This window comes from Colletotrichum fioriniae (genome assembly GCF_027942845.1).
Source record: "Colletotrichum fioriniae strain IMI 355084 chromosome Unknown scaffold_3, whole genome shotgun sequence".
Classification (NCBI taxonomy): Eukaryota; Fungi; Ascomycota; class Sordariomycetes; order Glomerellales; family Glomerellaceae; genus Colletotrichum; species Colletotrichum fioriniae.
This window is the reverse complement of record NW_027076839.1, coordinates 849,628-863,206: the sequence shown is the minus strand read 5'-3', so window position 1 is coordinate 863,206 and position 13,579 is coordinate 849,628. Positions and strand designations below refer to the sequence as shown.

At 54.3% G+C, this 13,579-nt stretch overlaps 1 protein-coding gene across 1 annotated transcript; it reads left to right on the top strand.

Annotated features, from left to right (window-relative positions):
* Positions 1-8,030: 8,030 nt before the first annotated feature.
* On the top strand, positions 8,031-11,351 carry N0V96_003124 (uncharacterized protein; the record flags this gene model as incomplete). Its single annotated transcript, XM_053189715.2, has 1 exon — positions 8,031-11,351. One exon carries the CDS (start codon positions 8,031-8,033, stop codon positions 11,349-11,351), a length of 3,321 nt encoding a protein of 1,106 aa, XP_053052638.2.
* Between the last annotated feature and the right edge of the window lie 2,228 nt (positions 11,352-13,579).

The window sequence follows — 13,579 nt, the reverse complement described above, 5'->3', positions numbered from 1 at the left end:
TGTAACAAAGTTTTCCTCGAAATATCGAGAAAACTCTAATGTGCGATATGGGATTATGAGCTCCATTAAATCTTTCAGAAAGATTGCGTCGGAGTACGGCGCAAGCTGCAGGCCGAAGAGTGTAGAGCGTCTTTGCCCCGTACCACTTCAGTGGTCGAATGGTCGGTCATACTGGATTACGTGAAAGCGAGTGAGCATGGACAGATGTTATGTGAGTTCATGAGCGATAGACTTTGCACAGAAAGAGGTGCTCATCATACCAGTAATTATTTCGGACGACGAGGCATCTTCGTTTGAGTTCGAGGACAGTTGGCGCAAGTGTGAAGAGCAGAGGCAGAGAGAGTGTCCGTGGAGATTGGTGGTGTGTGGCTGAGAACAGCACGTAATCGGCGTCAGGGACCCTTCGGACGGAAGTTACCAATTGTGAGGGCCGATTCGCCCGTTGGCAGGTTGGGAAGGCCGGGCCCAATAGGTTGGGTCTTGGCGTTCTTTCCGGCGTCACCGGCGATTCGTACCTAAGAAGTGGAAGTGGCCGGCCGGATAACCTTAATCGGGGGCCGGGTCTGCAGACGGGCCCGTGCCAGGAGAAATTGGGAGTGAGGCGGGCGCATCTGATTCGTGGCTCGCCTGATAGGGCAAAAGAGTGGATCTCATGCCCTTATCCACATGTGCTTTATGGCCAATCAAAATGATATTCTCGCAAGACGGGTTGGAGGGGTGGATTGGTGGGATTCGGCCTGGCCCTTGCATGGAAGGACCAGGGATAGATGAGTGACGCCAGGGAACCCCCTTGAAGAAAGAGCGAAAGCGTGCAGAAGGAAGAAGACAATATGTGCGGTGTTCTTCCTTTCTCCCCCCCTTCTCAATCTCGAGTTGCCGCGGTCTGTTGCCCTTTGCTCGGAAGATTTGAACTGTCATCTGAGAACATGCGGCGAACTCGGGGATTTGGGCAACTATATTTGAGTCAATGTTGAACGCCCTATATATCTCGTTCGTCAATCGAGTCATGGACTTAACTCAATGTGTACCGCCTCATTTGGGTGAGATGATCCTCTCTTTTTTGAGTTGAGTGAGATTATCCACCCACCGGCTGAAAAGAACTTTCGTGTAAGGTAGCACAGGGAGAGGAGGAAGAAAAAAAAACGGCGAGAAAAGAAAAACTGCTGGACCCTGCTTGCTGTGCCGCAAATCCCAATGTCACTTTTTTCCACGATGTCATGGCGCACGATGGACACTGGCGGCTCGCATGCGGCGCAACAGGCGGGGGAAAACGCCCGGCTAAGCGGGCAGAGGTATGCGAGAGCTCCAAATGGGCCCTAGTCCGATGCCTACCTGGCAACGACGGGTTGGGAAATGCGCATCAAATTGGGCCTTTTCTGCGTTGGAGACTCGAAGGAGTCTTGGTCAGGTATAATAAGTTCCCGGTAGACGACGCATTGTGACATTGTATGGTGTGGAGTGTCTGGATCAACTTTGCAGTTGGTTTGCTAATTCGTGTTGGTGCTTACTGGCGCAATTTTAATCGCGGAACATGGCTGAAAAGAACATTCAGAAAAAGAGACACCAGCAGGCAGCCGTTTGAGACTTTTCAATGCGTCCCTTTTCGGCTGTTTGTAGTACCTTAACGCACTTTCGTCCCTGCTCTTTTTCTTCTTCCTTTCCTTCTCGTCTTATGCGCGCCCAGCCTTTGTCGCCCGGTCTCGCCCTGGGGACTTGGGGGAAGGTACGAAGTGCTCCTGCCTTCTCAACCTCTCTCCACCATGCCTGCGTGCCTGCCTCACGACCGCTGCTCTTTCCCTACCTCATGCTTTTTCCTCCCTGAGGTAAGGTACCTCGTGTGTTCGCTTCCTTCCTTCTGTGTCGCCGCCAATCCTTCCCATCGTGGCCCCAATGCAGTGGTTCTTTCCTATTAGCTTAGCCTTGGCTCCTTCTCGCTTGCCGTGAATGCTTGGCTGACGGCCACCTTTAGCCGTGGCTTCTTCTTTGGGGTTCATCCAAACAAACGTGACTGCGCTCCTTTCCTTCCCTCCTTCTCTGCAATGTTCGTGACTCTTGCAAACTTGATCCTCATTTCAAACGCGACATCCGTACACACACACCTGCAAACCTTCATACAGAAGCCTCTCGCTGTTTGTCTCTCCCGTTTGTCGCAGAGGGTGGATTGCGCGTTCTTTCATCGCAACTCGGCAACGTCAAGCATCTCATCGAACTACGATCCCCCTCCATCAGACCGTTTCCACTTCGGTCCCATCTCCCTGGATTGCGCCCTCCCCAACGCGAAACTCTCCGGCACTCGACCACACTCCAGCGATCCTCCCTCCATCGAAGTCATCCTCCTCTGCCAGACTTCCAGTCATTGTAAACGCTTCAGTCGTTCCCGTTGTCGCACGCTCTTCGATTTCCTCGAGAAAGCATCTGTACTCCGCAAAACGTCTTATCAAACACCAACCACATCCTGGCTGCACTCACCACCCCTCCACGCGTCCACCGTCACTTCGCTGCCCATTTCGCACCCTCCTCAACGGCGATAGTCCCGGCAGCGCCACACTTTAAGCTCAGAACACTGCGACGCTCCCTTCCCCTCCGCGCAGAGGCCACTCACTAGTCCCGGCGTCATCAAGCAGCACTAGCACACCCTCCAAGTCTCCATCCCGTGGCCCATTTGGTTCTTCGAGGGAAAAAAGTCCACGTCGTATCGCCCTCCGCGATATACCTACGGTGACCTACGGAGTAGAGATCCCAGTCGAACCTGGAAAGTACGGATAGTCAGCCTGCACACACCTGCTTACGCTGCGGCCTGCCTGGCTCGCCCTTGCAACCTCGACGTTCCACTCAAACAGGCCTTCTGGCGACCCGCTCCCACTCTGACCTAGGTATTGCTGGTCGCAGTCAATCTATCTGGCTGCGTGCCTGTCAGCTAGTCTCGTCGAACAAAGAGGGTCCCATTAATAGAAGTCCATTTAGGTAGCTAGAATGCCACCTTCGTCGTCGTCGCCACCCCCAATCCTCGCCATTACGGCCACTTATCTACACCTATTGGCCCAACATCTCCCCCGGCCCATCTACGAAGTCCTTCAAAAGGTTCATCACCACATTGCGCGCTTCTTCGCCGCCGTCGCATCCTCTGCCATCGTCGTTCGCATACACTCGTTTATCCCTGCCAAGATGCATCGCCCGCTGGGCTTCTCGGCCTTTCTGGTCACGCTGTTCTTGATATTCGGCCTACCCGTCATCCTCGCCCAGAGTGAGCCGTTCCACTGTTATCCGTACCCGCCCGCCGACAAGCTCGCCAGTCCCTTCATCACCCTGCAGCCGCATTGCTGTAAGGGCTCAATCGACAACAAGCTGAGAGTAGGCACCGACTGCGAATTGGCCAACGGAGGAAAATACAAGACAAAGTTTGGACAGGATCTGGGAACTTGCGCGACAGGCTGGGTGGACGCGTGCTGCATGCGACTGGTATGTTCACATCAGACTGTTCTTTTCGGAGTTATCGCTGACGGCTGACCTAGCATTACCCGCCCGAAATTGCCCGGCCAGAAATGTCCTACTGCGATGCAGGCTTTCTTGTCAAGGCTGAAGCCAAGAATATTATCGACGCCCGTAGCTGGAACCCGAAGAAATACGGAATTTGATGATGGGAAACGAGAATTGGAACATCAACCACACAAACATGGTCACGATGCTGCGAGCTTTGCTCGATGACATTCAGCAACAGGAGGGTCAGGCGAAGCGAGCGAATCATGGGACACCTCCACGGCCGATGATGCCCCAGGAAACCCGGCGTGGGGCGAGAGATCGAGCGAGACCCAGCGAAACCCCAGCGGCTCCAGCGAGTCAGGGAATCTCCACCGCCGCAACGATCCGAGGGAAGAGAGTATCGACCAGGAGCGCAGGAGCACTCAGAGGCCGCCCTGTGCTGTTTGAGAGGGAGGAAACACATTACCACCTAACGACTGGCGAAACACAGGCATTTTGGCGTTTTGCGGGCAACGACTGCATTATGATGGCACGATTGCGACGGTCGCCCTCGTTCGAAACAACTTAGGGCTTCCGCATTATATACCCAGGGTGACTGATTTTCGTTACCTACCATTTGCATCCTATCTTGTACAAAAGCAGTCAGGATTTTTTAGACGAGGGGCCAGACGAGGGGCCAGACGAGGGGCCGGAAGAGGGGGCCGAGAAGAAACGAAACACAGATGATTGACTGCCGGAGGCCGTGTGTCACCATGGTCTGGTCAAGTTCACCTTACTATGTATACCTAGTGTGTGTGTGTATTCTTAGGAGTGTCTCATGGTTGTCAGTCAATCCGATCTCCACATTTTCGGAATGCTTTGGTCCTCGTCGGTTCTCATCGGACATGATCATCGGCCAGCCTGCCCACTATCTAGGTGTTGTGCTGCCTATCCTTTCTGATGGAGATGGGCACGATAGCCATGGCGCGAGAAGCTGAGCAGAGTTGGATATATGACGACGAGTCAGCAATGCGGTATCGTCTTGTTGTCGTCCAACTACGGGGTGTCAAAGCCTTTGGGAAATGGCCTGACTGTCATAGTTATTCACGCCCGACCGAACTATCAAGTGGCGATGGTGTCGGGTTCGGTATGCACGTGTCACCCCGCGGGGTAAGTAGCACGGTAGGCACTGGATGGGTGGCGAGCGGTTCTATCGGCTGCGACGGTCAGCCCTGTGGGAAGAAAAGGTTTGGACCAGCGCAGCAGACTGGCGAACTCTTGTGGGTGGTCCATGTTCTTGGGGGTTCGAGACTTGGATTGAAGGGATCCCGTCGGGCAGATTACTCGGGACTCGGAACCCAGGCGAGGCATGGCAGCGAAGATGGCGAACTCTGCCCGTGGGATACGCGGATCAATGAGAGAGCCGACGAGATGGCTTTTTATTCTAACTGGTTGGTTCGGGTGGCCAACACATTGCAAACATCAGGGGTGGGCAGGACAACTCTCTTGATACAATTTCTTTTCTGCCCACTAGCTGTTTGCAACGGTGCGAAAACTTGGGGAGAAGTTTAAGGGTAGCAGTCTATGCGGTTCTTGTAGGAGCTGCAAAGCGATACCGAAAATTCAGAGTTCGATTGGATGAGCTATCGAGGTAGCTAGGGAAATGATGAAGATGGCGGTAACTGTAGTATCCCTTCGCCTACCCGCATGTAGAGTCGCTCAACGCTCAATACCGGGCGTTAGAGTTGACCGTGCTGTCAATGTGATTCACCTAGATCAGTTACCTGCATACTCTGGTTCATAACCGTTCGGACGGTTATACTCGATTGAGGATGCGAGTACGACGAGGACTATTTCGAGGTGCGTCTTTCTGCAGTATGATGTGCAGCTATGGAGCACTCTGAGTAGTGAAGTAAGTAACTGAGGACTCGACTGTGAGGTAAGCTTTGCTCGCAGGTTTGGCTGCAGCTTGCAGGTACGTACTGCTTCAAGGACACCGAGACGGCGGGGGAGGACGGGGCATCGGATAAATCGGTACGTATCATCCATCCCGATCCGACCTCATCTCCTCGAGTGCGCCGGATGAGATGTTCCTGTTTCATCTTTTCTTTTCGGGACATCTCAGGGCACGATTCTCTGTCCGGTGAGTTGAGCGCGAACTGCCACTGCTTTCAGTCAATACATCCGGACGGTATCGAACCCCTTTTCGATGATGATTGTGGTTTCTCCTGACGTTTCCAATTGGGCGACTTCCTATCGAAAGGAAACTCTAGACAAACTAAACCATCAGCACCCCCTTGGTAACGCCCGTGGTCTCTTTTACGCTCGTCTGCATCTCCCTGCTAGCTGCAGATCACTCTCCAGTCTCCACGTTTTTCTTCTGTTGGTTGGGTGGAGAGGGAAGAACACTCAGCTCGCAACATGGCCGGGTCTGTTCGTTTCGCCGCACAGCAGCTGGGCAGCATACTCTAATACTGTACAGGTGGGAAGAAGTGCAGAAGAAGAAGAAGAAGAAGTCTAAGTGGACTCTTTTTTTTCCTAGTCTGGACACTCTAATACAGTGGACAGGAGTCGAGGGGATAAGACAAGCACACGTCGAAACCGGGGTCTGTGACACTCTGTCACACAGCCGCCACACGCGGCAGTTTCACCGTGCCCAGTCGGGACCAATAACATTAACCTCCCGTTAGCCTCCAATGCCTCTCCCGACGACCTCTTATGCCCTCCACCCAATCGTCTTCAACCTCTTCAACCTCGCCCGTTCAGCCAGCCTCACATCCCCCACGGGCGCCCGACCAACCTGCTTCTGAAACTGGCCCGCTGCCTCTGCACGTCTGTCTCCCTAGGCCGTGCTTGAAGTTTCCTGGCAAACTCGTCAAGTCGTTGTCTGCCAAGCGGCAGTAACATGTCCCTCCTAACCCCGTATTGGGATGAAAGCCACCATCAGAGAACTTGGAACGCCGAGGTGACAGAAGACAGCGACACAAGACAGCTCGGCACGATCTTTGATGGGCAGGCTGGCAGGACTGACTGGCGTACCAGCCGAGCGGTGTCTTCCCCGCCCGTCGCTGCCCCTCCACCCCTCTTCTCTTCTTCCCTTCTAAGAAGCGTTCCTGGTTACTTCTCTTATATCATGCGACCACCTGTGATCGTCCGCGGGGTTGGAGCAAGGCTGTTCCCTTCCTTTCTCCTTCCGAGCCCTTAGATTGGGTCTCTATTTCCCCCCTTCCCTTGTTCTTAATATTCTTATTCGACTGTTACCGACTTGCCTCACCCTGGGCTGGTACCAGTCAATGAGAGGCCGACTTGAGAGAAAATCCCATCCGCATTCCCAAACATCATTCATGCAAAAGTGCACGTATAGAGTAACACGGCGCCGGGCAACTATTCCCTGCGGCTCATCCAAGGTTCCAGTTCATCAGACAAGCTAGGTCGTTGCCACCACACACTCTCGTTCTGTGCTGGCTTGCTGGCTTCGCTGGCCACCACCATCTTCCTGCCCGCCTTCTCCGCTCTTTTCTACCGTTCTTCGCCTCAATTTACTCGCAACAAGCGCGCTCTTAATCCCAATTCTAATCCAGAAGATCGACAAACACCCCGACCATTGATCTTCGTTTCCTCCCGCTAAGGGGGCGACCCAACGAGAAACAAAACAAACTGAGCCGCTTGGGACATCAAACACCACAACGACACTCGGGGGACGATGAACTTCAGTTGACGGTCGACCCCGTCTCCCTTCCCTCCCCTCCTCCGACTGGACTTGTCCGTCGCTCGAGAAGACCGTCTCGCTCGCTCGCCTTCCTCTTCTCTGATCCATGGCATCTGAGGCGAGGGCCAGGGCAAATGTGCCCCGCAGAGCAGGCAAGCAGACCACGAATGGCATGGACTCCTATCATCGTTATGTAGCAGAATCAAATACGCCGCCGCCGCCGCTGCCGCAAGGAGACATCGTCGCCCGGCCGTATACTAGTCACTCCCGTTCCTTTAGCACGCCGCGCCCCTCAATAATAGAACCGTCTTCATCAAGTAGCAGCAGCGATGCCGATCGACCGAGACCGCTGCCGGTGCCAGAAATCACCATCAGCAGTCCAGGGAAACCGCTGAGGGCCAACCATCGATATTCATTAACGCCTCGCCAGGCAACTTTTCCTCCAATAAATGCTCAGAGACTAGCGGTGCCCGGAGTGAGGCCGCCTCCGCCCGCGCAACAACTACCACCGGCCCCACGAATACAACGAGTTCAACCACCACGACCACTCGCCTCGACACCACCAACCACGGCCGATTCCGATGACTTACGAAAACGAAATGGGTTAATAGACGTCGCTCTTCCGTACCGACCGTTCTATCTCCAAAGGAGGGTCCTCAGCTCGTTCGCAGTCCTTTTCGCCGGACTGATGGTTACCGTAGAAGCCGTGTTGGACCTATCAAACAAAAGAGGAGGACTCGGTTCACCAGACCATGGATTCAGATATCTATGGCAGTACGGTTCAGCCTTCATCTTCACATGCATCGCCGCGCTATGGGCGAGACCAGAACACCAAGCAAAAGCGAGCGCCCCGTGGCTCCGGATGGCAAAAGGACCTGCGAGCGTGGACAGGACCCTGATGGTCGACTACGTCTTCATGTTCGAGCCGTGGACCATTGCGAAAGCGACAAAGAATCGAGACTGGCTCGTTGCGGCCACGGCGTCTGTCGGTCTGACGCTCAAAATCATCATCGTCATCGCTGTGGCGCTCGTCAGCCCAACGTTCCAGATTGTGACTGCTCGGGGTGCGAGTTTGAACCTGCATAACACGTTTGTGAACGATCCCACTGGGCTACGGAATGCTGGTGCCCTACCTTTCTTCACGATGACTGCCCTCCAGACGAAAGGTCTCAACTTCCCGGACGGCACTTCAAAAGAGTTCGCCTTTCAGTCATTCTCTGCGGACTTGCCCGCGACTGCTGAGCTGAGAACCAACGTCGACGGCTTCCAATCCGAAATCGAGTGCGAGCCGGCACAGTTTACCTTGACTGGTGTCCAGTTCATCCAAGCTTCGGATGTCCAGCTGAACGCCACCATATCGACTCCCAGTTGCACCTTGACGCAAACCATCCCAAATATGGCGCTGATTGGCTTCACGCTTCCTACCTTCTTCATGGCATTCCAGGCTGGGATGTGCGGGAACTCGCCCTCCCCCGATGATGGGAGAGTCGTCGTCATGACGGGAGCCATCCAAATTAACGAATCCAGTGTACCGACGGAGAGTGACGTTTTCAACGTGCCTATTTCGGGTGCGGTTTCAAGGTCCGCAGCACTTATCTGCCGTCCATCATACTTCCTCACCAGGGTTCATGTCACCAAGAACAATACGCAACTCATCAAGATCGAACGCAACCGCTCGGCAGCGAACAAAACTCTCGAGCTGGTCCACCCTTGGGACATTGTCCAAGGGCACTTCAACTCCTATCCCACTGATTCGCAGATCCTCGCAGCAATACCAAACATCAACAGCCGGTACCCCGGCATTGCCATTGTCGCTTCCGACGCCGTCATGAACTCGGCTGTCGCTATGCAGATCAAGGACTACGGGCTTCCTCCGATCGAGACGTTTCTGAAGACGGACAACCTGACCCAGATCTCCACAGCGTATTGGAAGCAGTACACTGCTCTAGTAGCACGCAGCTCACTGATGGGCGAGACGCAAGAAAAGTCCACCGGTACAGCCATCATCATCGGGGAGCGACTCAACGTTCGCCAGATACCAGCGCACCTCCTGTCTGGACTCCTAGGCTTCGTTCTCGTGCTAGTGCTGGCTGCAATTGCCCTCGCGCCAGCAAAAGGCTTTCTACCCCGCGACCCAAACACCATTATCAACATGGCCACCCTCCTCGCTCATAGTCGCCAGCTTCTTCAGTGTTTGCGCGGCACGGGTGCTGCCGACACATCAGTCGTACGAGAAAAGCTGCTCGGCACGAACTACTACACCGGCGTAGAGCCCTACGAGAAGGCCGAGAAGGAGGCGAGGGGATACTTCAAGATCTTTGGTGGTGCTCCGCCCCCTCAGAACCAGCCGGTCGAGTTTGTACGAAACGCCGATTGGAAGCACCCGCTGCCGCTGAACCCATGGGCAAGGTTCGCAGCCGTGATCACTATGGTTGGCATGATTGTTGCACTCGAGGTTGTGCTTCGTATTTCCAATGCACACGCCGGCATCGCGACGACCAAGGCAAATACCGACAAGCACTTTCTATGGACAACAGGGACTGGCGTCATTTTTGGTCTGGTGGTGCTATACCTCGCCGCCGCGGACTGCGCGACGAGGTGTCTTGCGCCATACGCGAAGCTCAAAGAAGGGGGATCCTTTGAAACGACGGTTCACCTGGACTTCATGGACAAGTCCAAGCATAGAATCCTGTTCGATGCCGTCAAGACGCAAAATATCGCTGTCGTGTTCACCACCACCGCTCTGATCGTCGCGTCGCTACTAGCGACATTTTCTGGGGCTCTATATAGTACGACACCGATCCCATCTACGCGGCCCGTGAACCTTCAGACCCTCGACAGCTTCATCAATGCGTCCTCACCTTGTCCGACCTGTACCACTGATACTCTTCTGGCCTCCCTGATTCTCGACGCTAACCTGACTTTCCCGTCATTTACCTTTGAGGACCTCAACTTCAACAGTCTGCAGCTATCGGAGCCCCTCGATATGCAGGACGGCGCCGGCACCATCATCGCAACGGTCCCTGCCCTTCGCTCGCGGCTCGACTGCAGACTCTACCCGCAATCCGAGATCAATACAAACTTTACTGTTCCTGACTTGCCGAATCAGTTCTCACAGGATATGAAGGTCAACATCGCCGGTGAGCCGTGCCTCGACCCATCGATCCGGTCCAACGCCGTCTTACCACCTGGAGTCTCTCCATCTTCCGTCTTCGGCGTCGCTACCCCACGGTCCGCTGCATCGTCGCAATGCTCCGATTTCACCTATGTCTGGGGCCAGCTATCCGATAGCACACCCATGCAGGTGGGCTACATCTCAGCCATGGGCTGCAATGAGACGCTCGAGACTGTAACGGCCAAGATCCGCCTCACGGGTGCCTCACTACACGTGGACACAACCTACCCGCCCGTCGTCCAAGAAAACACCGCCAAGCCAATCAAGCTAAGACTGCTCCCCTTGCAGTACGGACTCCTGGCCAACCTCACCACGGGCAACCAGCTCGATCCGTTCTTCAGCTCCCTCGTCACATCGCGATTCGCGGTGCCCGCGGGGAACCTAGGCGACCCGGGCCTGGGCAAGAGCGGTCTCGTAGCGGACGCCATCGTCCGGCAGCACGGCATCCTGCGCGCCCAAAACCTCAACGTCAATTCCCGTCGTCGCATTCCGGACGTGACGGCGCAGCAGACCATCCCCGCCATGCTCGAGTCGACGTCCGTCACTTCTCTGCGCCGTCTGGTGCAGGACACCGCCTCGACACGCATCATCCAGTCCGTGCTCGGTCTCCTCGTCGCCCTGACGCTCGTGGCGTGGCTCCTTACGCCCGGGACGGATACCATCCTGCCACGGAACCCGTGTAGTATCTCCTCCGTGGCGGCGCTGCTGGCCGACGGCAATGTATTCGGGTTCTTGGGCCGTGGAGCGGAATGGCAGGCGACGGAGGAGATGAAGCGCAGCTTTTTGGATGGAAGCCACTCAATGGGGTTCAAGATTGGGTATGAGCGCGTGAGGAAGCGTAGGGGCGCAGAAGACGTCAATGGGGTGAGGGGAGACGGGGATATGGCGTACGGCATCAACGTCAAGCGCGGGGGCGGGTGGGGTGGAGGTGAGGATGTTGGGCTTGGGATCTTGGCGAGAGTGAATGGAGCGCAGAGGGGTTTTGTTAGGGGATGGGGTAAGATGTGAGCCCCTTCTTCTTCTTCTTCTTATCACCCGATATCTTATGTTTTTCTTCGTGTATTACATCTGTTCCGTCTGTATAGTAGCCTGTGGCTTTTTTGGAGTTTTCGTTCGTCCAGGGACGAAGTTTTTGGGAGCGGGATGATACCATACGCGAGACTTGTTCTTTTGAAAAAAGAAAATGGGGAAAACGGGAACCATGGGGAGTCTCTGGTATGAGATCATGGTCTCATTTCATTTGTATGTACTGTTATCTAGTACTAGTACTTTTAGTCTCTTCAATGTCTACACACTTGGATGGGAACTTTCAACTCTGCAAGCATTAAGGCGTGAGGATATGCGAGCGATTCGAGGGTGTTGATATTGCGACAAATTTCACATCTCTCAAGATGCGATTGAGATACCGATACAGAGACCGGTCCCGAATGTAACCTTTCCCCTATGAGGCTCTCTCATTCTCTCTCCCTCTCAATCCGTCGATATTGTGGGCTCAGCACTAAGTCTTACTTTCTTAGCAGTGGCGGTGCCAGCGATGATAACCTGGGCCTCTGTCAAGTCCTTTGGTGCTGTATGCCTTGCTGTAAAGTGCCCAGCACTCTTCATCCCGGTGCCGATCGATCTCGGCAAAGTGGGTTTTGTGCTGGGTGCATTCGGGTCCCTCGGGTCTCGGGGGGCGGGGATGGATGGGGGAGGATGCCGATTCGGTGGGACCGAGGAGTGCCGTCGGGGATTTCTGACGGGAATCACGAATGGATGGGTTTGTATGGGTTGGAGGTATATGTGAGGTATACTGCGGTAGGAAATGGATGGGGAAAAGGGGTGTGAAGGAGGGAGTTGGGGTGGTGGTGGTGGTGAGGTGGACGAGTCTTGGCTGCGGGAGACGAGCGCCTCGAGTCGTGTCTGGGGTCTTGGCGGGTTATGCGAATTCTAGAAATGTTAGCTGGTTGGAAGCGGCGGCGGGTGTGGCGTCCGGGAAGGACGGACGGACGTCACGGCAGATGGCGATCATGAGTTGGTTCATGGGTTTTGAGAAATGGAAGAAATGTTTTTTTTGCGTTGCGGACAGGAAGAAGTAGTATGTGAATTTTCTATGCTGTTTTTTTTTTGTTCAGGTTTGGATATCATGCTGTGTGGGTTCCATCGCTTCTCTCCGAGCGCCTCTTGTGTATTTTGTCATGTCATGATGGGTTCATCTTTTTCCTTCGTTCCTGTGTATTTCCCAAAAAAAAACTAAAAAAAACTCCAAGTCTTTCCAAGATGGGAGACCTTATGAAATGCTGATCTATGGGAATCGAGTCAGTCATACAGTTCTCCAAACTCAGAAGAGAGTGGACCGAACTTGAAGCAACTTACCATGCGTAAATAACATTGAAAACTTATGTCTTTAGACAATGCTGCAAGTGCATCCGAGGCGCTTCTCGGGATCGACGCTGGGGAAGCCGACGCAGATGCGGCCCTCGGCCTCGCAGTTGACGTTGGCCTCGCCGCAGTGGGTGTCGTTGCAAGGGCCGTCGAAGCGGGCGGCGACGGTGGCGGCGAGGAGGGAGATGATGGCGAAGACGGCGCGCATGTTGGCGGTTTTGTGGTGTGGGTTTTGAGTTAAGGTGGGGGAGGAGTTTGAATGGGTTGTGGGAGAAGTTTGAGTTGAAGGTTGTGTGGGTGAGGTGGGATGATGATGATGGTGGTGATGGGATGACAGAAGTTGGGAAAAGGCGGGATGATCACTTGCTTCTTATACATCAGTTTACACGGAAACTGCATCTTGAGTCAATTCAACGGGATGGAGGTGATAAACTTTGGAAACATTATGCCAAGGCCTTTGGGGCATGGATGAAGGGTCTGTTGAGGTTGACACCGCCCTCTTCCGCAGACTTGCTAGGCTGGCTGGGTGTCTTTGCAAGAGGAATACCAAGACTTTGGCTAACCAAGAGCAACCAAGAGTCTGCAACCTCTTGGAAAGTGCTCGAGATCTGCTCGATGTGGTTACAAGGAGGATGCTATTTTCGAGTGTGCTGGTATCCGTAGCGGAGCAGTCCTGAACCACTTGGTCAGTGAGTAGTAGTAAAGTGGTCAGGCACATGATTATGCCTCAAAGGCCGGGCTAATTTACAAGTGTAGTACGGAGGAGTACTGTGGTAGTGTGGGTTGGCTGGTGGCCTAGGTTGTTCACCTTGAGGTCCGTTCTGCGTTACTTGGCGTACGGCAAAATCCGATACTGTCGACTCTGGATAGCC